The sequence below is a fragment of the Saccopteryx leptura genome, chromosome 1 (genome assembly GCF_036850995.1).
Source record: "Saccopteryx leptura isolate mSacLep1 chromosome 1, mSacLep1_pri_phased_curated, whole genome shotgun sequence".
Classification (NCBI taxonomy): domain Eukaryota; kingdom Metazoa; phylum Chordata; class Mammalia; order Chiroptera; family Emballonuridae; genus Saccopteryx; species Saccopteryx leptura.
This window is the reverse complement of record NC_089503.1, coordinates 275,207,671-275,223,783: the sequence shown is the minus strand read 5'-3', so window position 1 is coordinate 275,223,783 and position 16,113 is coordinate 275,207,671. Positions and strand designations below refer to the sequence as shown.

The following is a 16,113-nucleotide window of genomic DNA, read 5'->3' as shown; positions in this document are numbered from 1 at the left end:
CAAGGTGCCATCCTCACTGCCTGGGCCAACTTTGCTCCAATGGAGCCTTGGCTGCGGGAGGGGAAGAAGAGATAGAGAGGAAAGAGAGGGAGAAGGGTGGAGAAGCAGATGGGTGCTTCTCCTGTGTGCCCTGGCCAGGAATTGAACCTGGGACTTCTACATGCTGGGCCAGCACTCTAACACTGAGCCAACCGGCCAGGGCTGCAGAGATTTTAATGAAAAAATTTTATGTTCATTTTATACATTTTCACTGAGTGCCTACTATGTGATAGATGCTGCACTCAAACCTAAAGAATATAAAGATGAATAAGACAGTGCCTACCTTTAAAGTATTTGGGTTTTACTTGTGTGTTTAAATGATCCTGAGAGCCATTTGCATGTACTGAAAAATAAAAACTCTACCATAATGGATATTTCCTGATCTGGGGTGGAAAAAATTATCAAGTGTGTCCTTCAAGAGATTACAAACTATTATTTGCTTTTTGTTAGTATGGTATGATTTTTACTAGGAAGTTTTTGTAAACAAAAGGCTGAAACCTTGAGAATCTTACAAAAATAAAATTAATTCTGGCTTTGGGGCCTTCTTTCCTTTAAAAATGAAACTAAAATCTACCAGATACATTCCCTATATTTGTTTGACTAAAACAATGACTTTGAGACAAAGTTCCATTTGGCAATTGTGAGGGCAGTATGAGCTTGAGATATCAAAACTCAAATCAAACTACGAACTGACTAGTGAACATAATGAAACAAGTGTTGTTTAGGTGATGAATTCCTCTTTAGATAGATAATATGATTTTATTTCAAACAAAGTCAATCAATTAGTATTTGCCAGATCACTGAATATGAGCATATCTTAACTAGTTTTACACTGAAAATATTTTCATAACCAATTTTAAAATGAACATTTTTAGAGAAAGAGAAGAAATAATACTTTAATGGTATTCCAGTTTAGCACTGGTCAAAAACCTAGAGAGAAAAAAGTAAAATCAACTAAGGTGGTTATTAAAGCCCATGTGGTAGAAGACTAGTTAATGAAAACAAAATGGTTAAATATATAAATTTGGTTATTTGAATTTTAGAATTAGATATTTATCAAATCTTTCTAAAGCAAAACAAATATCTGGAAGCATCTTTATTATTACAGTAAAATTTAGCAACATTATATAATTATAGCACATTAGCTTTGAATATTAAAAAAATACTTATTTACAGAACTAAAGATGATGCAGAATCACCTGGAGAACAAATAGTAGAAAGGACAAGAAAGCCAAGTTTTTCTGAAAAGAGAACTAATCCATCAAACTGGGATGTCTGCTCAGTGTAAGTTGTCTACCTGCCAAATTACATCATTTTAGTGGAATGGGGAAAGGTAAGGCAGGGTTAATGGTATTACTCTGAATTAAATTACTAAAATACCCATCAAACTGTTAAATTTAAGATGAATACCAAACTTCATATGGTTTACAGGTCTTATCCCTGAATCTGCTAGTTAACAACAGGCAGGAGAATTCAGCCTTAGGAACCTGGGCCTTGAAGCCGGATGACCTAGGCCAGTGGTCGCCAAACCACGGCTCGTGAGCCACATGCGGCTCAATCAGATTGAGGACGTTTTTTAGCAAAGGCCAGCTTAGGAGAACCCTAATTAAGTTAATAACAATGTACCTACCTATGTAGTTTAAGTTTAAAAAATTTGGCTCTCAAAAGAAATTTCAATCATTGTACTGTTGATATTTGGCTCTGTTGACTAATGAGTTTGCCGACCACTGGTCTAGGCTCAATTTCCAGCTCTCTACCTGGCTGTGTGACTGGCCAGACCCATTCATTCATTTATTATTATTATTATTATTATTATTGAGAGGTGGGAAGGCAGAGAGACAGAATCCTGTATGCACCCTTACCGAGATCCACCCAGCAAGCTCCCTACAGGGCAATACTCTGCCCATCTGGGGCCATTGCTCCATTGCTTGGCAACCAAAGCTATTTTAGTGCCTGAGGTGAGGCCATAGAGCCATCCTCAGCATCCAGGGCCAACTCGCTCAAACCAATAGAGCCATGGCTGAAGGAGCAGAAGAGAGAGAATGGGGGGAGGTGAGGAAAAGCAGATAGTCGCTTCTCCTGTGTGCCCTGACCAGCAATCAAACACAGGACTTCCATTGACCAGGCTGATGTTCTACCACTAAGCCAACTGGCCAGGGCCCTATTCATCCATTTTTGAGCACCAATTTCTTATCTATAAAATAAGGGTGATACTAGTACCTATGTCATTCTTTTGTTGTCAATATAAAATGAATTAGCATATGTACAGTGTTTATGTAATTATACTTAGTACAGTGTTTAGCGCAGAGTTAACTATTTCCAAAGATGTAAATGATACTGTAATAAACTTTGTTTGGTGAGTGTTCTAAAAGAAAGAGTTTAAATTTCAGTACAGCAAAAATCTAAGGAATGGTGAGAAATAAGTGACACAGTTATATATACATATGTATATACACACATATCCTACTCTACTCCATAAATGCTTTTGTTTCCACCGTAGGAGCACGTTGCCTTACCTGAGTAAGAGAATGAGATAAACCCTCATATGTTCTTATTAGAAGTTAAATAATGCCTAAATTATATAATTTTCCTATTCTCATCCTAACACATTATTTCTTTAATTCTAACAATTACAAGGGGACATGTGATCAAAACCAAGACAAGAGATCACATTATGTAGCTGATTCCAAAGCAGGGTTGGTGGTATACACGAGCTGGTCTATGACTTGATTGGTGTTATTGGCAAAAGGAGTATTTCTAATAATGGATTACTAAGATGACCAAATTTTGAATTTTTGTTTTCCTTATAGTTATGACACAATAGCTTCCTGGGCAACAAATCTCAAGACTTCTTTCAGAAAGGCTAAGGCCCTTTGGCTTTCTGTTGCGTTGATTGTACTGTTTGCAGCTTTGATGAGCTTCCTCACAGGTGGGTTTTTCCAAAAGTCTGTAGACGCTGCTCCCACCCAGGATGGAGCAACCTGGATGTCTCTAGAACATATCTTGTGGCCATTTACCAGACTCCGACACAACGGGCCACCACCAGTGTGACTGTTCAACATCCTAATGTTTGTATCTTTATTTTAAAAGTTTTAGTATTTGAATTTTGTAAATTAGTAACTTTTAGCTGGGCAAATATAGCCTGGAACTAGAAGTTCTCAGAACAACTAAGATTTTAAAATTCTCTCTTTTTGTGATCACTTCCCCAAGACCTTTTAATGAGCTTTTTGAGAAGGAGATATTATATATTGTTTGTTAAAATTTATTGAAATAAAGAGTCATTAAATCTTCATATAGTGAAATTTAAACTCTGAGAGGGCCAGTATTCCTAGGGGGAAAAGAAACTAATACTTTTTTTTTCTTCTTTTCCAAGTGAGAGGAAGGGAGCTAGAGAGACAGACTCCCGCATGTGCCCTGACCAGGATCTACCTGGCAGTCTCCATCTTGGGCTAATGTTCTGCCCATCTGGGGTCATGCTTGCAACCGAGCTATTTTTAGTACCTGAAGCAGAGGCCATCCTCAGAGTCATCCTCAGCACCTAGGGCCAACTCACTCGAACCAATCCAGCCATGGCTGTGGAGGGGAAAAGAGGGAGAGAGAAGGGGGAGGGGAAGGGTGGAGAAGCAGATGGTCGCTTCTCCTGTGTGCCCTGGCCAGGAATCAAACCTGGGATGTCCACATGCCAGGCCAACTGAGCCAACTAGGACCAAAAACTCACACTTAAAAAAATAAAATTTGAGTATAAAAATGTTGATTAGGTCATTTTTATAACATATTTGAAATATAGTCACTTGTTACATTTTGTTGAGGAAGTATCTGATTATTCTTCTAGTTGCTTGACTTCATACTGATTAAAATTTATCAGTGAAGATTAAGAAAAGCTGAGTAATCTAATGGAGAGTAGCATATGGCATACAGAGTCAATAAACTGGCAGTTGGAGTTCCTGATTTTCTCCATTGCTCCTTTAGAAGCAAAATCCTCAACCATGTGATACAGAGTAGAATGGAACTCAGTTTCTTCTTCAAGGTCTTCAGAGTATGCCTCACTGTATTCGTTGATCTTGAGCCTTAGAGCTCTGTCACCACCAAACATTAAAAGGGTCCAATTAGGATTCTGAACATCAGGTTCTTCTTTAGTAAGGTGTTCCCTCACCTAAAGAAAGAAAATTGGAGAAATCTGTTTATAGTTCACCTTCTGTTAGGCATTTTGGCAATGGAGTAATATTTGAAGGGTTCAACTCAGTCCCCCAAATTTTTAGTGTTTATGGAACATCTCAAAATGTATTAATTCATGGAACAAATGTTTATTGAATGACTATCATGTGCCAGATACTATTCTAGTTTCTGGGGATATAATAATAATAACAACAAAACAAAGGGAAAAAACCACCAAACATTAATCAATAACTAATGGCTGTCCTCAGGGAGCTTATATTCTAGTGGGAGAAACACACAACAAACAAGATAAGTATGTTGATTACTTCATGCCAAAGCATTCATCAGTCAGCTTTTAGAATTTATCAGGCAAGTAGTAAATATTCCAGAAAGTGAAGTTAGAGGCCTCACCCTCTCAGAGGAGATTTTGTGAGTTATAAATGTGGATTCATGTGAAGGCTTCCATTTGTTCTGAGTCAGTATAAAGAGGTATAAGGACTGTACTCTGAAATCAAGAGCATTTGGTATCATAACAAACAATGAAGGCATAACCTTACATAGTTTAGTTTTATATTTTTGTCAAAAAAATGGTTTTAAAACTACATTTTTAAAATTTAGACAATTAGTTTTAATGGGGTGACATTGATTAATTAGGGTACATATGTTCAGAGAAAACATCTCCAGGTCATTTTGACATTTGATTATGTTGCATACCCATCACTCAAAGTCAAATTGTCTATGTCACCTTCGATCTGATTTTCTTTGTGCCCCTCTCCTCTCCCCCCACCCCATGTAACCACCACACTCTTGTCCATTAAAACTACATTTTAAATGTTAATTTTTTCACCTTTTTTAGGAGAGAAACTGTGGTCTACATTATTTAGCTTTTTAGTACCTTTTTTTGAGAAGACAAAGTAGGAGGAAGAAATAGGGTTTTTGTATCTACTATACCTTAAATACAACATTTTTAGAATCACAGTGCATATTCCATCTGCTCCAGCCAAACATAAAAGCAGAACTTAGCAGGGCCATTTGTCGATAAGCTTTCATTTCTACCAAAGGAACCTGTCAATATGAAAACAAATGAAATTGATCATAAAGCCTTCTCAACAAGTCTCCCTACAAGGAAAAGCCCATTTAAAATGTAAGTCAGATCATGTGACTCCTCTCTCAAAACAGGGCAGTGGCTTTCCTTTTCTCTCAGAATAGAATCCAAAGTCCCAAAAGCAATCTACAAGTATCTGTGTGACCTGACACTCCTGTACACACACACCCCATTGTCTAGCTGACCTTATCTTTTCTTCTCCCTTTGCTCTCTCTGTTCCAGATGCCTGGCCTTCTTGCTATTCCTCCAATCTTCAAACATACCAGGCCACTCAGCCTGGAAGCTGCTTCCTGAGATACCTACTTGGTTAAGTTCCCCACCTTCACATTTTGCTCGAATCTTACTTTCTCATCGAGCCCCCAATACTCTGTCTGATATTGTACATTGCCCTGACCCCCAGCATTCCTGATCTACCTTTTAGTTTTCCCATAGCACTTTAGCCACCTTTGACATATGAGATAATTTTATTTTTTGTTTATTGCTTATTTTTCCCTCCCTCTACTATAATGTAAGTTCCACATGGGCAGGTCCCCTTTTTTATTATTATTATTCAATAATGTATCCTGAGCCTAGAATATAGGTGTCCAGAAAAAGAAATCCTTAAATATTCTGAAAAGATTAATAGTATACTACATTCACCATTTGCAGAGTAAATAGCAATTTGAGTTACTAAAACCAAGGTGGGTTTTTTCCTACACATGAACACTCTTTTAATGATACAATTATTTTCAGATGTTGTATAAACGTCTACCCATATTGTCATTTTCTGGTATTTGATAAACTTGTTCTTGAGTATTGAACTTGTCTGCCCAAAACACTTTTCATGATTAGAAGCTACTTTGTCTTCATATGTCATAAATGTTTACTAAACACCTACTCTATTCCAGGAGTATGCTAAATGCTAGAAGAATCAATCAAAGTTGATGAAAATACAGTCCCATCCTCAAAGAGCTCACAGTTTAACATGGAAGGATCTCATTTAAAGCCTTATGAGTAACACAAGCAATATGTAGAGACAGGAAGGCTCTGTCAAGAAACAGGAGTGGGTTTTGTATACCAGTGGTGTGTGTATGTGTTTAACTTTACCTAACTTATCACATTTGGGAAACTGCTGAGTCATATACATTTTTAAGAAATCTTACATATATCCGTCCAGTCTGGAAAGAAGAAAAAATACAAAATTCAGAATTGCTCTGACTATCTTAGCACTGAACTGACCAGCTGTGCATGTGCTCCCTTTGTTGAGATGAAGATCATACAGGCCCACTCTCTGTGAAAAGTTATTAAATTTGAGAGAACTCAAAATTTCTGGTCTTGCCATTTGATTCCTTCCTTTCTAACTATAATCTTATGTAATTGAATATAGAAAACCCATGTTATACCTTAAGATTTATTATAAAATGTAATACTTGCTAGCATTCTAAATGCCTATTACATTAAATTTAGAGAGATTTATTCTTACCTTATGGTTTATAACAACATAAAAATGAGAGTGTCCAGTAGGGAAGATATTCAATCCAGCTTCTTTCAAAGCAATAATGAAAGAAATAGGAGTCATCCACTTTCCTTCCAAAATAGAGGAATGCTTTTTTTTATTTAGTTTGAGTGAGGCTAACATGCAGAGATCTTCCTAGTTTTCAATGAGAAAAAAAAGCTTTAACTTTGGTAAGGAAATTATTACTTCCTTATCATTCTGGTTCTAGCCTTTGGGTTCTTTATATCATTTAAACAAAAATCCTATCTCTTCTACATTAAAAAGAATGCAGGGCCAGTATGTTTTAGGACCAATCTGAAAACTCTGGCACAAGGTCCCTATGGTACCTTAAGCAGTTGAGAAATTCTGTTGGGGCTTTATCTGAGCAATCGAGATCAAGGGCCTGGATGAAAGGATGGTTCAGGTTCCTATTTCATAAATTATAATCTAAGAATACTACATATGCTCCTATTTAATTATAAGAGCTACTTGATAGCAATCATGATACAACTTTTAAGGATCATTTTTTTTACACATAAGATTTAACATAATAATGTAAAATTATTACACAGTTTTAACTGGTAATTTGAAGGTATCCAGAATTCATACCTCTTATCTGCTTTTAAAAGCAAAGTTTGATGATATCTAGTCTTCCTGTCATTTTGATAAGACATTATAGGCTTCAAACAACTTTAATGAGGTATATTTTACATTTCATAAAATTCACCCATTTCAAATGCCATAAAATGACTTATTGTAACTTTACTGATTGGCGCAACTTTTATCATAAATCAGTTGTAGAACACTTTCATCCTTCCTCCATCCTTACAAGATCTCTCATGCCAATTTATAGTTAATCCCCATGCCTACCTTCAGCCTCAGGCAACCACTAAACTACATTTTCTCTCTGAATTTCAGGCTATGTAAATTCTGATTGATATGCAATAGAGGCTCATTCAGAGAGAAATTCCAAATGGCTTGTTGATAAAGATCAGAGAGCCTCTCAGGAGTGGGTCAAAACTCTCTGACAGTCACATTACAACCAGGCTTATAGCTCCATTAATTGGTCTATTCCTAGTAATGTTAGGGTATAAATGTGTGCCTTGCTTTTTACATGTTATTTCCTACCTATTCAATTAATATTTCCTTTAGAAATTATATCTCAAGGTATATGTTAAATATATTTATAAAAGACATTTCAATATGTAAATTACCAGTGATTGCTCTGACACACTCACAAAGTCATCAGTGAGGTTTACCTCTTGGATATGAGGTGCTATAACAGGATTTACCTTAATTTGTATTTGAATCTCAATGAATAATGTAGCCACAATCAAAAGTACTTGATTCACATCAAGTGGTCTTAGTTCCCATGACTGATATGGCATGTTAATATGGGTGTCTTGAATCAAGGTAACAGGACCAAAAGTCTCCAAGCTGAATGTTAAAAGTCTTTCCCCTGACTTGTAAGTTACATTTCTGATGCCATCAGTTTTCCAAAGTTTACCTTCATAAGTGAAGAAAGAGACATTAGTTTCATTTTTTCCTACACAAAATTAAGTTGAATAAAACCACCCAAATAACTGCAATATGTATAAATTATCTTTCGCATTTAGAATAGAATCTCACTGCTTGGAGTTTCTATCTACAGAATCAAGCCCAAACTCCTCAGCAAGGTATGTAAGGCCTTCAAATGAAACTTTGATTCACATTTCTGTCTTCATCTTTTACCACTTCTCATACCTGATTTAAGCCACCTTTTATTTTCCTTCTTCAACAACCTCATACACTTGTGTGTCTCTGCATGTGAACTTTTTTCCTAGAGTACTCTTTTCTTAACATTTTAGAGTACCTCTTTTCATCTTTTTTTAAACAGCTTTAACATTTACCTGTGTTAAATATACAATTAAATTTTTATAAATTTTCCCAATTGTACAATCATCACCACATCCAGTTTTAGAACATTATCCTCCTATTAAGTTCCCTATGTCCATTTATAGTTAATTCCCATTTCCACCTTCCAGCCCCAGGCAGCCATTAATATACTTCCTGTCTCTAAAGATTTGCCTTTTCTGGACTTTTCATATAAATGGAAACATAATATATGGCCTTTTGTGTCTCTTACAACTTTATAATAAAACAAAACCTAATTTTAAAAATGGGTAAAAGATTTGAATAAGCATTTCACCAAAAAAGATATGTGAAAAGATAATATAAAAAGATGCTCAATGCAGTGGTTTGAGAATTGACCTGAGATGCTGAGGTCCCAGGTTCAAAACCCTGAGGTTATGGTTTGAGCTTGAGCTCAGGGTCACTGGTTTCAGCACAGGATCACTGACATGATCCCAAGGTCACTGGCTTAAGCCCCCTGGTCAAGGCACATAATAGAAGCAATCAATGAACAACTAAAGTGACACAACTACAAATTGATGCTTCTCATCTCCCTTCCTGTCTCTCTCTCTCTCAAAAAATAAATGTGCTTGAGCAGGAAAAAGAAAAGAGACTCAAAAAATCTGAGAAAACTCTAAGAGAGCTCTATGACAACATGAAGAGAAATAACATCGCATCATAAGGGTTCCTGAAGAAGAAGAGAAAGAACAAAAGATAGAGACTGTTCAAACATATCATAGCTGGAAACTTCCCACAATTAAGGCAGGAAAACGTCTCACAAGTTCAAGAAGCACAGAGAGCTCCATTAAAGAGAAACCCAAAGAAATCTACACCAAGACACATCATAATTAAAAAACCAAAGCTAAGTGATTAAGAGAAAACATTAAAAGCTGCTAGAGAAAAAAAGACTATCACCTACAAAGAGCCCCCATAAGGATGACTTCTGACTTCTCAACAAAAACACTTGAGGCAAGAAGGGAATGGCAAGAAATATTCAAAGTAATGCAGAACAAGAGCCTACAACCAAGACTACTTTATCCAGCAAAGGCTAGCGTTTAAAATTGAAGGAGAAATAAAAAGTTTTCCAGACAAAAAAAAAAAAACAAAACAAAAAACTCAAGGAATTCACTACACCCAAACCAATGCTGCAAGAAATGCTAAGGGGTCTGTTGTAAACAGATCAAAGGAGAAAAAGAATATAGCAAAAGAGGAATACAGTTTTAAAGAATAAAATGGCAATAAACAACTATATATCAATAATAACCTTAAATGTAAATGGATTAAATGATCCGATCAAAAGACACAAGGTAGCTGCATGGATAAGAAAACAGGACCCATACATATGTTGTCTACAAGAGACACACCTCAAAACAAAAATACACATAGATTGAAAGTAAAATTTGGAAAAAAATATTTCATGAAAATGGAGATAAAAAAAAGATGGGGAAAGAATACTTATATCAGACAAAATAGACTTTAAAACAAAGGTTATAGTAAGGGACAAAGACGATCACTACATAATGATAAAGGGAGCAATCCAACAGGAAGATATAACCGTTATAAATATCTATGCACCTAATATAAGAGCACCTAAATATATAAAGCAGACTTTGATGGATTTAAATGGCAAGATCAACAGCAATACTATAATAGTAGGGGATTTCAATACCCCACTAACATCACTAGATAGATCCTCAAGAAAGAAAATTAACAAAAAAGCAGCAGAGTTAAAGGACACACTAGATCAACTGGATTTAACAGATATCTTCAGAACTTTTCACCCTAAAGCAGCAGCATATACATTCTTTTCAAGTGCTCATGGTACATTCTCTAGCATAGACTACATGTTAGGACACAAAAGTGGTCTCAACAAATTTAAGAAGATTGAAATCATATCGAGCACTTTCTCTGATCACAATGGCATGAAACTAGAAATCAACCACAACAGAAAAGCTCAGAAATACTCAAACACTTGGAAACTAAATAGCATGTTATTAAATAACGAATGGGTTAACAAAGAGATAAAAGAATAAATAAAAAAATTCCTAGAAATGAACGATAATGAGCATACATCAACTCAAAATTTATGGGACACAGCAAAAGCAGTCCTGAGAGGGAAGTTCATACCATTACAGGCATACCTTAAGAAGCTAGAAAAAGTTCAAATAAACAACTTGACCCTGTATCTAAAAGAAATAGAAAAAGAACAGCAAGTGAAGCCCAGAGGTAGTAGAAGGAAGAAAATAATAAAGATCAGAGCAGAAATAAATGACATAGAGGCTAAAAAAACAATACAGAGTATCAATGAAACCAGGAGCTGGTTCTTTGAAAAAGTAAACAAGATCAATGAATCTTTAACAAGACTCATCAAGAAAAAAAGAGAGAGGACTCAAATAAATAAAATTAGAAATGAGAGTGGAGAAATAACAACTGACACAACAGAAATACAAAATATTGTAAGAAAATACTATGAAGAACTGTACGCCAAAAAACTAGACAACCTAGATGAAATGGACAAATTCCTTGAAACATAAAATCTTCCAAAAACTAATCTGGAAGAATCAGAAAACCTAAACAGACCAGTTACAACAAATGAGATTGAAACAGTTATCAAAAAACTCCCAAAAAAGGAAAGTCCTGGGCCTGATGGCTTCCCAAGTGAATTCTACCAAATATTCAAAGAAGAACTAACTCCTATCCTTCTCGAGCTATTTCAAAAAATTCAAGAGGAAGGAAGACTTCCAAGCTCCTTTTATGAGGCGAGCATAATTCTGATTCCAAAACGAGGCAAAGACAACAGAAAGAAAGAAAATTATAGGCTAATATCCCTGATGAATTTAGGTGCTAAAATCCTCAACAAAGTATTAGCAAACCAGATCCAGTAATATATGAAAAAAATCATACACTATGATCAAGTGGGATTTATTTTTGGGAGGCAAGGCTGGTACAGTATTTGAAAATCAATCAATGTGATTCATCACATAAACAAAAGGAAGGAGAAAAACCACATGATAATTTCAATAGATGCAGAAAAAGCATTTGATAAAATCCAGCACCCATTCATGATCAAAACTCTCAGCAAAGTGGGAATACAGAAAACATACCTCAACATGATAAAGGCCATCTATGACAAACCCACAGCCAACATCATACTCAATGGGCAAAAATTAAAAGCAATCCCCTTAAGATCAGGAACAAGGCAGGGGTGCCCCCTTTCACCACTTTTATTCAACATAGTACTGGAAGCCACAGCAATCAGACAAGAAGAAATAAAAGGCACCCAAATTGGAAAAGAAGAAGTAAAACTATCATTATTTGCAAATGATATGATATTGTATATAGAAAACCCTAAAGTTTCAGTCAAAAAACTACTGGACCTGAGAAATGAATTCAGCAAGGTGGCAGGATATAAAATTAATACTCAGAAATCAGAGGCATTTTTATAACTAACAATGAACTGTCAGAAAGAGAAATTAAGGAAGCAATCCCCTTCACCATTGCAACCAAAAAAATAAAGTACCTAGGAATAAATTTAACCAGGGAAATTAAAGACTTGTACTCGGAAAATTATAAAACATTCATAAAAGAAATCAGGGAAGATACAAACAAGTGGAAGCATATACTATGTTCATGGTTAAGAAGAATAAACATCATTAAAATGTCTATATTACCCAAAGCAGTTTATAAATTCAATGCAATGCTGATTAAAATACCAATGACTTACTTCAAAAATATAGAACACATATTCCAAAAATTTATATGGAACCAAAAGAGAACACGAATAGCCCCAGCATTCTTGAAAAGGAAGAATAAAGTGGGAGGTATCACACTTCCGGATATCAAGTTATGCTACAAGGCCATTGTACTCAAAGCAGCCTGGTACTGGCATAAGAACAGGCATATAGATCAATGGAACAAAACTGAGAACCTAGATATAAACCCACACTTTTATGGACAACTGATATTTGACAAAGGAGGTAAGAGCATACATTGGAGTAAAGAGCCTCTTCAACAAATGGTGTTGGGAAAATTGGCTGGCTACCTGCGAAAAAGTGAAAATAGACCACCAACTTACACCATTCACAAAAATAAACTCAAAATGGATAAAAGACTTAAATATAAGCCATAAAACCATAAGCATCTTAGAAAAAAACATAGGCAGTAAGCTCTCAGACATCTCTCGCAGTAATATGTTTCCCGATTTATTTCCACGGGCAAGTGAAATAAAAGACAATATAAACAAATGGGACTATATCAAACTAAATAGCTTTTGCACAGCTAAAGACAATAAGAACAGAATAAAAAGACAAACTATACAATGGGAGAATATATTTGACAATATGTCTGATAAAGGGTTAATAACCAAATTTATAAAGAACTTGTAAAACTCAATACCAGGAAGACAAACAATCCAATCCAAAAATGGGCACAAGAAATGAATAGACATTTATCCAAAGAGGACATACAGATGGCCAATAGGTATATGAAAAAATGCTCAACATCACTAATCATTAGAGAAATGCAAATTAAAACCACAACGAGATATCATCTCACACCAGTCAGAATGGTGCTCATCAACAAAACAACACCTAATAAGTGCTGGCGAGGATGTGGAGAAAAGGGAACCCTCCTGCACTGTTAGTAGGAATGCAGACTGGTGCAGCCACTGTGGAAAAAAGTATGGAGATTCCTCAAAAAATTAAAAATCGAACTGCCTTTTGACCCAGCTATACCACTTTTAGGAATATACCCCAAGAACACCATAGCACTGTTTGAAAAGAAGAAATGCACCCCCATGTTTATGGCAGCATTGCTCACAATAGCGAAGATCTGGAAACAGCCCAAGTGTCCATCAGTAGATGAGTGGATTAAAAAGCTTTGGTACATATATACTATGGAATACTACTCAGCCATAAGAAATGATGACATTGGACCATTTACAACAACATGGATGGACCTTGATAACATTATACTGAGCGAAATAAGTCAATCAGAGAAAACTAAGAACTATAGGATTCCATACATAGGTGGGACATAAAAATGAGACTCAGAGACATGGACAAGAGTGTGGGGGTTACCGGTTGGGAGTGAGGAGAGGGAGGGGTTTGGGGGAGGGGAGGGGCACAAAGAAAACCATTTAGAAGGTGACGGAAGATAATTGGACTTTGGGTGATGGGAATGCAGCATAATCAAATGTCAAAATAACCTAGAGATGTTTTCTCTGAACATATGTACCCTGATTTATCAGTCACCCCATTAAAATTAATCAAAAAAATAAAAATAAAAAAAATAAATGTGCTCAACATTATCAGTAGTCACTAGGTAAATACCTTCTTTTTTTTTTTAGCATGAGAGCAAGAGAGAGAAATGGACAGACAGGAAGGGAGAGAGATCAGAAGCATCAACTCATAGTTGCGGCACCTTAGGCACCTTAGCCAGCGACCTTTGGCTTTAAGCCAACAACCATGGGGTCATGTTTATGATCCCATGCTCAAGCTGGCAAACCTGCACTCAAGATGGTGAGCCCACACTCAAGCCAGTGACCTCAGGGTTTTGAACCTGGATCCTTAGTGTCCCAGACCGACTCTCTATCCACTGCACCACTGCCTTGTCAGGTGGTAAATACAAATTAAAAACACAAGATACCACTTCATACCCACTACAATGGTTATAATAGAAAAGACATATAATAACAAAATGTTGACAATGATGTGGAGAAATGGAAAAACTCATTGTTAGCAGGCATATAAAATGGTACAGCCAATTTTGTTAGCATAGGTGGATAAATATTAATAAGGGAAGGAAGCAGAGGGAATCAGATATTGAACATAATAAGGAATATTAAGTTTGATAAAACTGGGAAGACTGTTTTGGTAGGAAGTTACAGCACCCATTTACTAGGAAACTATAGCATTTACAGCTTATTTCCACACTACAGGAAACCACTGTGTCCTCTGCCCCTGGGACTTAATCCCAGAGCCAGTTAGGAAGCCTCTCCCAGGGAACAATCAATCCATTAACAGACTGTGGAGGAGGTGGGGGTGCTTCTGGGCTTCCACTTGAAGGCCTGTGCAGTGGAAGCTAAGATGGTGGCCATAGAGTCCTGTCAATCTAGCCCAGAAGAAGGATCTGATGGGATAATGGGAGGAACCAATGCAAGCCCACAAAGGATTAAGAAGTTAATTGGTTAATTTAAGAATACAATTCAGGCTAACAAAAGAGCTTTTCTCTTCTCTCCTCTTCTGCTTGGAAACATGTATTTTCCCTATGTGTTTGCACCCTCTCCAAAGCAGTCCCGCAGCTCTAATAGCTGCCTCGGGCAGGCAGCAGCCAGGCTCCCCAACCAAGGGCTCTGAACGTGGGCCTAAGCACAGCGCCAGTCCAGGTGCAACCAAAATGACTAGGCCAGCCAGATGAGGACAGGGACAAACTGCCCTGAATCATGACAATATCTGAACACTAGACTTTGTATTGGGCCTAATGAAGACAAGATTGGACTTTTTTCCATGGCGGGATGGCTGGAGATGATACACTGGAAAACTGTGTGCAGCCTTCCATTTCAACCCTAAGAAAATCTTAGTACAAAAGCCTCAACTTCCCTATACATGAGTTCCGTGGAATGCTTTTCCTGAGACTCTGTAAAAGAACCTCATTTCCACCAGCAATACTTTGAAAAACAATTTGGCAGTTTGTTAAAAAGTTAACATAAATTTACCATTCAATTCAGCAATTCTACTTCTAGGTGTATACCCAAGAGAAATGAAGATACACCCATACAAAACTTAATGTGAGAATGTTCTCTTAGTCTCTTGAGGACCTGTTCAATGTTTCACCCCTAACTCTCCAGATTGATCTGGTCACTGTTCTGCTCTGCAGCACTTCTATCTACCACAGCACCTCACTACATGGTGTTAGGATGTTATTTCCTGTCTGCTCTCCTACAACTTTAAAATTCCAGGGGAAAAACTCATTTATCTCTATATTTTTTATTTTCTAATTTATTTTTATAGATTGACTGATTTTAGAGAGACAGTGAGAAGAAGAGTGAGAAAAAGAGAGATAGAGATAGAGTGAGAGGGAAACAGAGAGAAGCATTCATTTGTTCTTCCACTTAGCTGTGCATCCATTGGTCACTTCCCATATCTGCCCAGACCAGGGATCAAACCCACAACCTTGGTATTTTGGAATGATACTTTAACAGACTTAGCAAGTGGCCAGGGCCCTATATTTCTTACTGTTTAGCATTTCTGTGGAACAAATGAATGAATCAGTCATTTCCCAGAATGCCCTCTCCAGTTTTGCTTAGTTCACCTTTCCTCATATGTAACAAATACAATTATGACAAACTGAGTTATTTTCCTTTCTCCTTTCTGTTTTTACATTAACAAAATTATTTTAATTTGTAAAGGTAAAAATTAAGTATCACTTCTAAATAGATTCTCCAAGTTTC

At 36.5% G+C, this 16,113-nt stretch overlaps 2 protein-coding genes across 12 annotated transcripts in view; one reads left to right on the top strand and one right to left on the bottom strand.

Annotated features, from left to right (window-relative positions):
- Positions 1-3,859, top strand: part of IRAG2 (inositol 1,4,5-triphosphate receptor associated 2) — a 59,027-nt gene extending 55,168 nt beyond the window's left edge. For 3 of the 4 annotated variants that reach the window (XM_066354345.1, XM_066354344.1, XM_066354336.1), the window contains 2 exons: positions 1,216-1,323; positions 2,850-3,092. In XM_066354345.1, coding sequence (XP_066210442.1) covers positions 1,216-1,323; positions 2,850-3,090 — 349 coding nt within the window. In that variant the 3' untranslated portion in view covers positions 3,091-3,092. Of the gene's footprint in view, positions 1-1,215; positions 1,324-2,849 lie in introns of all 4 variants that reach the window. The other variant, XM_066354353.1, reaches the window with a different exon arrangement.
- Positions 3,860-3,910: 51 nt separating this feature from the next.
- The window catches only part of DNAI7 (dynein axonemal intermediate chain 7), a 90,251-nt gene continuing 78,048 nt past the window's right edge, over positions 3,911-16,113 (bottom strand). For all 8 annotated transcript variants that reach the window (XM_066354284.1, XM_066354278.1, XM_066354322.1 and 5 more), the window contains 4 exons: positions 8,066-8,280; positions 6,762-6,929; positions 5,146-5,259; positions 3,911-4,192 (listed from right to left, as the gene is read on the bottom strand). In XM_066354284.1, the coding sequence (XP_066210381.1) occupies positions 3,911-4,192; positions 5,146-5,259; positions 6,762-6,929; positions 8,066-8,280 (779 nt within the window). The remainder of the gene's footprint in view (positions 4,193-5,145; positions 5,260-6,761; positions 6,930-8,065; positions 8,281-16,113) is intronic.